The following is a 12,702-nucleotide window of genomic DNA, read 5'->3' as shown; positions in this document are numbered from 1 at the left end:
TTGAGGAAAATATCAAGCAAAGGCAGACTCGGCTGTTCCTATAGGTTAGAAGGTAGGAAAAGATAAAGATAAAGAGACGGTCACAAGAAGGGATTAGGTAGTGCTCGGTGGAGGGCTACCCTGGGTATCCAATATGTTGGTATTAATGACCTCACACACCCTTGCGAGTGTCATGCTTCATCATTGGCGGTTGCTCCTCGTTGGGCAGGCGGCCCTGCCCAACGGGCTCACCTCAAAGAGGGGCTCTTTGGCGGAGATCTTTTTACCAACTGCCTAAGGGTGAAGTGCGAGTGAGGGGCCAGAGAAGAACGGATAGTGTAAATACGTGGGTTAAAATGTGGCACAAGGTACCGGAGATCAATTTATTCTGGTGGTCCCCTGCCACAAGTAAAAACAGTGAGTAGCCTATGACCGCTGGAAAATTAGGATTCCACGTAACGATCCAGGACTACAATACATATTGTGAGGTCAACATGTTTCTCGCCTATGCACACTGGCAGCGATTCTTCAGGACCTAATGGTTACATCTATCTATAGTGAGACATGACCTAGTTAAGTGTCAGTTCAAAATAGTTGTACTACCTGTATGGGACAGCTCTTGCCTATAGGTCAAGGTGTCTAGGTGTCAAAGGTACCCGGTAGGAATTACATCAAGGGGAAAGAACCATAGGGGTTTAAGGTTCTTAATGCCTTAGTCAGCGCGTGGTCTGCCTACCCATCTCTACCGGGATCCGGAAGAGCTGTCCCATACAGGTAGTACAACTATTTTGAACTGACACTTAACTAGGTCATGTCTCACTATAGATAGATGTAACCATTAGGTCCTGAAGAATCGCTGCCAGTGTGCATAGGCGAGAAACATGTTGACCTCACGATATGTATTGTAGTCCTGGATCGTTACGTGGAATCCTAATTTTCCAGCGGTCATAGGCTACTCACTGTTTTTACTTGTGGCAGGGGACCACCAGAATAAATTGATCTCCGGTACCTTGTGCCACATTTTAACCCACGTATTTACACTATCCGTTCTTCTCTGGCCCCTCACTCGCACTTCACCCGTAGGCAGTTGGTAAAAAGATCTCCGCCAAAGAGCCCCTCTTTGAGGTGAGCCCGTTGGGCATTGCACCGTCTGCCCAACGAGGAGCAACCGCCAATGATGAAGCATGACACTCGCAAGGGTGTATGAGGCCATTAATACCAACATATTGGATACCCAGGGTAGCCCTCCACCGAGCACTACCTTATCCCTTCTTGTGACCGTCTCTTTATCTTTATCTTTTCCTACCTTCTAACCTATAGGAACAGCCGAGTCTGCCTTTGCTTGACATTGTCCCTTTGTGCTCTGACTGTGGCTGGACCTTCCATTCTGAGGTTCTCTTGAATGGTAATTTGAGCCCTTGGATCTTGAAGTGATCCACCTCCCCTCCTGTTTGATACAATTGAGGAAAATATAACATGCACATCAAAGTTTGTCATATACATGATAGAATGTAAGTGCGGCATGAAATACATTGGAAGCACGACATGCATGTTAAAAAAGCGTATCCTCGAACACATACGTGCAGTAAAGAATGCCAACATGGCATATGCAACAGTAAAACACATTTTCACATGTCAAAAGGGAGATTGGAGAGTGATGTGCTTCTACGGGATTAAAATGGTACAAAGAATGCCAACATGGCATATGCAACAGTGAAACACATTTTCACATGTCAAAAGGGAGATTGGAGAGCGATGTGCTTCTACGGGATTAAAATGGTACCAGAAGGCAACCGAGGAGGTGACCGTGGCCGTAAGCTACGCCAAGCTGAATCGCGACTCATTATAATATTCCGGACAAAACAGCCGGGGGGCATCAACAACGATGAGGAACTTTATGTTCATCTGGAATAACTGTGTTTCCCTGAAAAACTTTATTCGAACTCATTACACTATATCTTTAAAATGGGTACTATACCATTACAGGACTACAAATTAGCAATTCATAAGTATGATACTGGGTACTAACCCTGACTACATTTGAAATAATTGCTTTCAATTAATACTGCACAAACTCACTCACAAAAGCGCTACTGTATTTTTGTCTGTGTGTAAAGTTTTGTAAAAATTCTGTTAAACTACATATCCCACAATACCACTTAAGGGTAGATGTGGGTATATAAGTAGAAATGAAGGAAGGACTTACTGACCGTGAATAAAGCCTTGGTTGCTGAAACACGTTGATGGGGGAGAGCTTATCAATAAAATAAGCAAAACGACCATTTGGTGTGCCGCATCCTTTGTTTCAATATATATATATATATATATATATATATATATATATATATATATATATATATATATATATATATATATATATATACATCTATATATATACATACATCTATATATATATATCCTCGCACCTTACACAGTCTGTCCGACCAGGAAAAGACGAGCGTAGACCCAGGTTTGGTGCTAATTTTGTATTCTTCGGAAACAAAACCAGCTGCCATCACAACGCGTTTTGGCAGATCCCTGCCTTCATCACATGACGATATATATCTATATATCCTGCTTACATTTCACATGCTTTAAACTCGCATTCCCTATGTGTGTTTGCAATTTACAGGATATTACCATTTATTACTCTCGTCTCCCCTCCCTGATAACCTATTTCTTATTTTCTGGTTCCAGTGCCACCATGTCATACGAATGGCGATGTGGCTATGCAAATATCATCATTTCAATGCATACAAAAAAACTGAAGTAAAAAACATTGTCATTTTCAACTTCAAGAGCTCTAGCTTTCACCAATGCGAGATCTATTGCATTGTAAATGCTTGTTTCAGTCTGGGTAGCTGTGGATTTTGAGCCCTAGATCAGCAAGCACATAGAGAAACCTTGCAAACCATTTTTTGTTTTTTAACTAGACACCTAGTGGAATACAGGGAGGATGGACTTGCATGACTCCCATCAGCTATTATTTATTTACCGAAAATACCTCTTAAAACTTAAAATTTGACTAAAAACACATATGTTCTAGGAATGTGTGCTGTAGCTATACATGCTTTGCATACTCCTGTGATCTTGTGTTGGGTCTGGATGTTTGCAAGTTGTTTTTCTTCTAAGAAGTTTCTCCCAGTGTCGAGGTAAGATGATGACTCCTTTTGGTGATGGAGCACATGGGCATCGAGTGAATTGTTAGATTGTTTTCTTTCCGCTGTCTGGTTCGGACGTGGTTTGCTGTGCTACGATTCAAGACCATTCGTCGGGATCCCTTCCGTTTGAAACCCCCTGTACCCTTGTCGGTGTTGATCTAATAGAGACCATTAGTTATAGATTCTTTACCTTAGAATTACCCCCAGGCGTCAGACTGGATCCTGAGAATGTCTCTTTAGCAGTACCCCTGCTCGTCGATTGTTAGCGTCATTCTACTCCGCGGCTGCCGTCGCCGGGATGACACCGCAGTGTCTGCTTAGATGCCGCCGCTGTGCGCTAACGTCAGTTCTTTCTTTTTCCGCACACCAAAAGCTACCAGACCTGATCAATACGGGCACTATCTCTCAATAACTTTCCGAGAGGATATGGGAATTCATTTCAAACGTCCCACCAACAATCCTTCATTTCGTGACAGGTATTGTCTCAACTTGTTCAAGCTCGACTTATTTAAATTTTTAAAAAACGTCAAATTATAAGTCACTATGTCCATAACACATACACTCCACTGAAACAGGTGTATAAGATATAATGTAGGAAACCGGCTATTTCGGGTAGGCTAAGGCTGATGCCAAAGCCAGGCCGAAACCACCATTCCAGTCAGGGCAAGGAAGTCACACGCCAAGATAACCCCTGCTCACCCTCTAGGTAGCATGGCGCGAGCAGTCTAAGCTAAACTCGGAGGCGATGTGTAAAGCATTTGCGTCAGCGCACAACAGCAACAACATACTAGGTACATCACAAAAGAGACTCCACACAAGGTTATATTAAAATAACTTTTGTATTGTCAAAACATATCAGATAGAAATTACACATGTACATTGTGCCAACTGGCACGGCAATATTCACAAGGGATTATTTACAAGACAGGGCCACATGGGCCACTGTCTGAATCAACACTTTGCAGATATAGAAATACTTGTCAGTAATTAGAATAAAAGTATAGAAACTTCACTGTAACACAAAGTAACAGTTATAGATCACATCCAGTAACTACTGGGAACAGGTAAGTACCACCTACGCAACCCTAAACCCCTTAGGAGACTGTCACGCAGGGGACCAGGACCTCACTAGGACCACCTGTACTAAAAAGAACAACCCCCTAAGTATCACACAGCATTTAGGGGTCTAAGAAAGAACACATTACCCATGATGTATGAAACACATTCAGAGGAGTAGTAAAGGAAAACCACCTAAGTAGCACACAGCGTTTTAGGGGTCTAAGAAAGGACACATTACCCATGATGCATAAATATACATTCAGAGGAGTAGTCAAGAAAAACACATAATGCATAAACCTACACATTCAGCGGTGTTAAGAATAAAGCACATGATGCAATAAAATTACATTCAGAGGTACCAGAATAATACAGTAGCGCAATAGTCACATGATGTCTAAAAACATTCAGAGGTGCAGGAATAGGACATGATGCAAGAAATCACATTCAGAGGTGCAAGAACCATACAATTGCGCAAAACCTACATAAGCCACCACCTGTGGCAGTCCCTAGGCCAACTGGCCTTGTTGGGGCTAGCACGCCCTGAGTCTCAATGTCAGGGGCCTAAACGATGCAGGGGCCCACTACTTGCTGGGCCCCTGGGAACACTCACAAGGGCCTAAACGTTGCAGCTGGCACTAAGTGCTACGCAGCTGGGAAGGCCGGGCACCACTGTGCCCTCGCTGTCCCACACAGGGACTCTCTCCTGAAATTGCGCCTAAACGGTGCAGCTGCCCACTAATTGCTGGGCAGCTGGAGAATCATCAAAACTGTGCCCGGGCCCTCACTGGCCCTCAGGCGCAAACTGCGCCACGCTGGAGCCCCACGGGCTCTACCCACAGCTAGGTCCACGTTGGAGCCACACAGGCTCTGGCATGACACTGCTCAACGTTGGAGCCACCCAGGCTCTGAACAAATATGCCCCCTGAGCCTAGCAGGTTCTTAGAACAACCATGGTGCTTTCACTGGCACCAGACCTACACAAGCCCAGGAGGGGACGGGCATCGACAATATGCCCCGAGGTGTCCCAGGAGCCATCTCGACTCCTTAAACAAATATGGCCTGCGTTGGAGCCTCTCAGGGCTCGTAGGGAAGTCACCCACTCCGTTGGAGCCCCACTCGGGGGACTCAGAGTTACGACACGCCCCCTGCGCCTCCCGGGGCTCTCAACATAAATATGGGCTTTGGAGCCTCAGGCTCCGTCGAAACCTGGGGGCGGCCCACTGTCAGCTGGGGCCGCCCTACCTCCACTCCCGCCCAGGTGCCGCTCTCCGGCACCAACAGCAGCTGCACGGAGCCCCCTCCAGCCCTTCCGACTCACCGGGCTTTCTTGGGCGGGCTCCTCCGGGCGGCGGCTTCTCTGCTGGGCGGCGGCTCACTCTCGCCGGCTGCGGTAGGGGCAGGCACCGAACATGTGCCTCGCGCCCCCTCCGCTCTGCTCACTCGGGGCTCCCTCAGCACACGGGAGCCCCAGCAGCCATTCCTCAGCACGCCTTCCTCCGCGCGGCAGCTCCGGTCACATGGGAGCCTCGCTGCTCCCGCGCCGGACCTCTCTCTCTCGGCAGGGCTCCCTCGGCACACGGGAGCCCTGTCAGCTGGCCGCCACGTTTCTCTGGGGCTCCCTCAGCCGAGAGGAGCCCCGTCCACCGCCGCCATCTCCCGCGCCTTCTTCGTCCTCTCCCCGCCGACTGCGGGGGGGGGGGGGGGGGGGGGGGGGCGGGACTTCCGGCCGGCCGCGCTGAGATTGGCTGGCCAGCCGACCACTGCCCGCAGCGGCCCTCCTCTTTAGGCAGGCAGGCGGGGAACCACGATCCGAGGGGTGGCACCCTCGATACAACCAGCCCCCATAAAAGTTGAAGCGCTATTAAGCGCTTGGGGCCAAGTAGCGCCGTGAAGACAAATAAAGCGCTCTCCAGCGCTTGGGGCAATAAAGCGCTCCAAAGCGCTAGAAAAATAGGCAAAGCGCTCCTAAGCGCTATTGACCAGCAAAGTCTTCCAAGCAATGCAGCAGGCAAGGGGACAGTCAGGAAAAGTCCCCCAGCAGTCCATCAGCCTCCAGGGGCTGGGCAGCGCCCGCCCCGGGTAGATTCCCGTCAGCAACAGAACAAGACAAGAACAAATTGGAAGGGAACACAGCCCCTTCTTATACACAGAAAAGGCTTTGAAGTCTTTTGAAGTCTTTGTGTAAGCGAGCCCTAAGCCCTGGGTGTATCTGGTTTCCCTCTCCTGTCAGCCTCAGGTCAGAGGTGACAGTGGGCCATCCGGAGGGAGAGGCAGCAGGGTGGGCTGACAGGCACCGCCTGGTACCACCAGAGCTCTTCCCTCCCATCCGTGACAGCAGATGGGGGCCTTTCATCTATGGCTGACTCAGACCCCCCTCCTCCAGGGCCCTGCAGACCCCGTCCTACTCAAAACAGACAGTCCATCCACCAGCAGGCCCAGGCACATCAGCCAATCACGTGCCAGCAGACTCACTACACAATTATGCCAACTTCTAAAAGTGGCGCTTCTAGACTAGACACAGCCATGCCGCATATACCATTCTGCAGCATTCGTTCTCACGAGTTCACACATATCAAACTCGACCCTGCACTCCCCATGCATCAGGAATCTACCATGGGCATACATATTCCCCATTCATTCCTAATGGAGGGCAGGTCACTCACCATCCATACACAGAGAGCACACGCACTTTACACTGTACCACAGTGAAAAAGTGCGCAGAGGCCTAAAATCACCAATCCAGGTTCCAAAAACAGGCTAGGAAAAAGCAAAAAGTCACGGGGTGAACCTGCCCAAAGGACCGGGTCCAACAGTGACAGGTATTGTCTCAACTTGTTCAAGCTCGACTTATTTAAATTTTTAAAAAACGTCAAATTATAAGTCACTATGTCCATAACACATACACTCCACTGAAACAGGTGTATAAGATATAAACATTTGTGAAAACACGAGATAGTGCCTCCCGTGCGCTACACCATAGGAGCTTGATTGTTGGTTCTCACCATTTGTGCCCACGTTTCTCATCATAGGTAGCTATCTCGCTTGAAAAAAAATAAGTGTCCAGAAAAAAGTGAAAAGAATGTGTTTCGTGTATACCACAAACATCAACCAACACCATGAAAATTGAGATAGGCCCAAGCGCTAGGTGCCAACTTTATTCACAACTCATGGGCCTATTCAAAGTGAAAACAAACTGCATGCTTGCAGACCAATTAATGGTGGACAGACATGTTTCATTTCCTGTTTAGTTTAGTGGCAATTTCGTCCGGGCAAGAGGTCTTAATCCACCTTTCTGGACCCTTTTCTTATATGCACAGTGACTGGTGGCAGCTAAGGCCCCTTGTACCAGCTATCCACCTCATCAACAGGAGCCCAATACTACAGTGAGCCCTTTCTCAGGAGACACTTGTGTTGTCCTGATTCGCATGTGCAGGCGATTGCTGCAGATTTATATGTGTGCCACCCACAACCTGGGAGGTGAGCAGTGCATAAGACCTATGAACATATTGTATGTATTTGTATACTTGCACAGATGACGGTACACATATGTTACTTTTCACTCCTACACATACCTTGGGGAAGAATGCAACTTGGGGTAGAGTCTGTCCCCGTGCATTGTGGATTTCAGGATTTCAGAAAAACTACATGGCATGTCTGCATGCCAGTGTGACTTTACAACACTACAGGCTGCACTGCATCGCCGACAGGATCCTGACGCGGGACCGCGAGGCCCGAGGTCTAAACAGGCGGTCCATGATAGCAAGAAATTCTTGAACCTGTGCGGGAGTCGCCGACGGACCCGGATAAGGTGGGTAGGCCCCGGGCTCCGAAGGAGCAGCAGGGGCAGAACCCCTGTCCCCCTCGTCCGCATCCGGGGACCGACGGAGGACGTCGGAGAGCGACAACGCTTCTTTAACTTCTTTTTGTCTCCTAGGAGCGATGATGGTGGTCCTGCGAGCGTTCTCTGGAGCGGTTCCTGGACCGTGAACGGCGCTGGGACGAGTGCCGGACCTCAAGCAGCTTCCAGTGCCGCTCCCTCAAGGCCTTCGGGACCATGGCCTGACAGTCCAAACAGGACCAAGATTTGTGGTCGTTCTCTAGGCAGTAGAGACAGACTTTGTAGGGGTCCGCATATTGCGACGTCAGGCTCCGCAAGACTTAAAACCAGGCATCCCTACGTGCACCAGAGTAGATTCAAAATTACAGGAGACAAAAGTCTCAAAACGATAGTCAAAAAGTGACTTAGGTACGTGCTCTAACCAGATCTGCACTTACAGGCCCGGAAAAAGAAAGAACTGACTTCAGCGTGCATGGGTGGCGACTAAGTAGTCTCCGTGATGTCATCTCGGCGCATACGACGCCAACGACGGACGCGGAGCTGCACGCCTCCACCTACTGACACGCAGAGGTACTGCTTGCGAAAACTTTCCGGATCCAGACTGACGCCTGGGAATATTCTAAGGTAAGGAATCTATCACTAACTAATGTCTCTTACAGATATATCGTTACACAAGTAGTAACTTGTGCATTCTTTCCGGTGAATACTCACTTCACCTGATAAATGAGTACTTGGGATAATAAGATCCTAATGTATGCAAATGTGTTTCTGTTGCATTTTCATTGTCGTAAATGCTCTTTCGAATCCTCTCCACTTGCTCAGTGGGGCGCCGAAAACCTAGAAATGAGTGCCCAATTTGCCATATATGACTGGCTGTCACAGTCGGGGGAGGGTGCTGCCTTTGGAGTCATTTGGTGCCATATGGCAGACATGGAGAACTATTGCTGTTGTGAAAAATTCCAAATCCAGCTTAGAGCCCAGAGGATATGGGCTTGAGATGGCAAGGAGTCTGCAGCAGCTATTGTATCCAGAAGAAATATTGTTACCCAAGGTAGGTAACTTTTTGTGATATCAGATCTAAGGATACTAACCTAAGATGATGTTTTGTAGAAATGCAGTTTCATAGGGCCCACTGTGACTGCTACTTGGTCTGAATTGCACATTAAAGGCAAATTTACAACTTGATAGTGTCAGTAATAGAGTTAATTCTTAGAAAATGGGCTTGTTGTTATGTCCTTATTGACTTTCAACACTTCAATTAAATCAGGTCAAAGTTTTAAAGCTTCCTCATAAAAGCTGTGTGCATTCATAATTTTGGTCCTCAAGGTTGGATTGTTGAAAGTAACTGGAAACTTGGAAAAGTCTTCCGGAGTACATAACCAGATTAAAGATTATGTTGAATAAACAAGTATTGAAATTATATTAATATGGGTTAATAAATTATTACTGGCATAGTAGCTATCAATCGGAGTAAAAAAAGAACATTCTTCAAAGAGAAGTACGATTGACTATAGGTCAAAGACTGGTAGCAGTGACTTCCTGTTGTCAAATGTCTTTTAGAAATGCCATTGCATCTGGGTATTTGTTTTTCCAAACCTTTCGAAGACTACTGTAGATTTGTCCAGTTACAGACAGACTTATGCAAAACCTGCTGTGAAACCAGCGTTACAGTTAAGTAACAGCTTTGTTGGCTGCATGAAAGTTATTAAAATTACATGCTTGTGAAAGTAGCATTCACCACAGTTGGATTAGTTCTAAATGATATGAAGCTTACATGCTTATTTTTTTTTATTAATTTTGTGGCTTCTAAGGTGAAACACTGCAATTTAAGTTATCTCTTCATATATGTTGAAGTAACGTGCTGACCCTCTTTTGGACACAACAGCCAACTGTAAGCATACCTGCTATTTACCTCCTACATTTCCAGGTCACCTGGTTATCCAAACATGAACCAAGGGGGGATGATGGGGACTGGACCTCCCTATGGACAAGGGATGAACAGTATGGCGGGGATGATGAATCAGCAGGGCCCACCCTATTCTATTGGGGGCAACATGGTTAACAATGTGGCAGGTAAGCAACACCTATGCATTGCTTAAAATGTCTTGCGGCAGTCTCAGGTCCTACTTCTCTAAAATACGTTCCTTCTTCTTCAGGGATGGCTGGCAGCCCTGAGTTGATGGGCCTTGGGCCCGACGTCAAAATGACACCAGCACCAAAAATGAACAACAAGGCTGATGGCACTCCTAAATCCGAGCCTAAGTCTAAGGTACAGACTTCCCTGTGTGTGTGTGTGTGTGTGTGTGTGTGTACAGATAAAAAAAGTCTAATGCAGAGGACATGCATGCTATGTTTGGTGTGAGTGATATTGAAAGCATCTGACGCAGATGTGTCAGTCAGCCACTACACATGGGGAGGCGTTCAGGTGCAATGGATATCTATCTGCTTTGGTGGGTCAGTGTTCATGTGAGCCTTGCAACTATGAAAAGAGCATGTCCTTGGTGCATGGTTCCTGCCAACCATGTACCAAGGGCCTATGTTCTTTCCCTAAACTGTACTGTTGCAAAAAACAATTGGCAAATCTCTGGCCACATGTAATTCTCTTGTAAAAGGTACCATAGGTACTGTGACCAGGGAAGGCCTCTAAGGGCTGCAGCACTTATTGTGCCACCGTTATAAGCCCTGTACCTTTACACACACAGCCATTGCAGGCTGCGTGTTGTGCAGATCAAAGTGAAGAGTCGACATGGCACACATCCCGGTGTGCCATACCTACAATCCTCTGCCCTCGCATAGGTAAGCCACCCCTCTAGCTGGGTGCACTATACCAGTGGTGAGGGTCCAGGTGGATGAGCCCGGTACCCCTGAGTCTAAGGCAATTCTTAGACATTGTAAGTGCAGTAATGCCATAAAGAATATATTTGTATGGGAGTTTGTAATTATGAACACCACAGCACCATAATTTGCTGAACACTGGGAAGTTTGGTATCAAACTTCTCAGCACATTAAACCCACACTGATGCCAGTGCGGGATTTAATGAAAAATGCACACAGAGGGCATCTTAGAGATGCTCCCTAAAAACTAACGTTCGAGGCATGTGGGCTGCTGAATTCATATCTATAGCATAGATCGCCGCCTAGTGTTGGGTCCGGATGATTGCACATTGTTGTCCTGGAAGAGTCTTCGAAGTATCACGAGATAGGTGGCTCCTCCCCTGGACTACAGTGCGCATGGGCATCGACTCCATCCCCAGATTGTTTTTTTCCGCCTTTGGGTTCGGATGTATATACGTTGGTATTGTTTGCGTTCGGTCTCAACTCTGCTCCGGCTCAGTTCCCGAGTCGGACGTCCAGAGGAGTCGCGTGGCTCTTCGGTACTCGGGGCCCAGTCGACGCAGCAAGACTTACGACGACATCATGGAACGGAGTCCATTCAAGAAATGTCCCGTGTGCGGATCTAAGTACTCGCACATCGACGTCCACACTGTGTGCAACGAGTGCCTGTCGCCGGACCACGATGAAGCCAACTGTATGGCTTGTTCCAGGTTTCGATCGAAGAATACGATTCGACTTCGGCGCGTGGCGTGCCAGGAGGCCCGGCAGTCGGCCCCAGCACCGGTGGACATCTTTGACAGAGAAGAAGCAGACGAGCAAGAGGTTAATCTGCAAGTTTCCCCTCCACCGGAGGAGATCGACTACGGATACGACGCAGACGTCGAGGTGTTCGAGGCAGCAGAAGTCGTCGACGAGGTAGGAGATGACAATGAGGCCTATGGGGCCACGGAAGATAGCTCGTTTGAAGAGCTAGGCCCCGATCGAACAATTACCACGGCTCAGGTCGAGGGATCGCCACGCGGCCTTACCCAGGACCTTCCACCCAGATCCACGGCCTCGCCTATGGGCCCGGCTCCGGACACTTCTGCGGAGCCGACGTTGGTCAAAACGAAACCGAAACCTTCGGTGTCGACGAAAGCGAAAGTAATTGAGACGCCATCGAAACTGAAGACGTCTGTCCCTCCGGCCGCCTCCTCGTCTTCGGACACGTCGGGGCAGCCGAAGAAGGCTGTCGACCCGGGGAAGTCGACCAAGGGCGCCGAACCAAAGTCGGTCAAGGCCGTCGACCCAAAATCGGCTGAGGGCGTCGAACCGAAGACTGGGGCCCCGCACCCTGTAGTCAAGGCCGCCAGCACGAAGCCGTCGACGCACAAGGCCGTCGGACCGGCAGGGGGACACAGCTCGCTGAAACAGGCTGATCCGGTACCGGATAAACATAAGGCATTGACGCTTGAGTCTGCCCTCGCTGGTGGACAGAAGACGTCTGTCGGATCGACGAAACCGTCCGCTTGCTTTACGAAGCAGGTGTCGGATTCTCTTCAACGCATCAGGAACAAGGCTTCCGCCTCCGCACCGACGGATGCTTCCGCCGCGAAGCCAGCTGCCACGACGCCAAAGTCTTCGGCGCCACTCCTGTTTAAGTTGCCGCCAAAGGTAGCACCAAAGGCCTTCGCTCCACGGTCGGTCACCGAAGCGCCCGTACCAGTGTCCACGGCGCAGAAGCCTTCGCAGCCGCTTGGGAGCTTGAAACCTCGACAAACCTCGGTGGAGGAGCAGTCGGAACACTATATCGACGCCGACACCGGGAAACTCACCCTCTACAAGAGGAAG

The 12,702-nt window shown here is 48.6% G+C and overlaps 1 protein-coding gene across 1 annotated transcript in view; it reads left to right on the top strand.

Annotated features, from left to right (window-relative positions):
- The window catches only part of ARID1A (AT-rich interaction domain 1A), a 579,170-nt gene that overhangs the window by 318,556 nt on the left and 247,912 nt on the right, over positions 1-12,702 (top strand). Inside the window, exons 9-10 of the mRNA XM_078682637.1 lie at positions 9,965-10,110; positions 10,194-10,306. Of these exons, the coding sequence (XP_078538763.1) occupies positions 9,965-10,110; positions 10,194-10,306 (259 nt within the window). The remainder of the gene's footprint in view (positions 1-9,964; positions 10,111-10,193; positions 10,307-12,702) is intronic.

The sequence above is a fragment of the Lissotriton helveticus genome, chromosome 3_1, assembly GCF_964261635.1.
Source record: "Lissotriton helveticus chromosome 3_1, aLisHel1.1, whole genome shotgun sequence".
NCBI lineage: Eukaryota > Metazoa > Chordata > Amphibia > Caudata > Salamandridae > Lissotriton > Lissotriton helveticus.
Note: the sequence above shows the minus strand (reverse complement) of the source record. Positions and strands in the feature narration are given on the sequence as shown.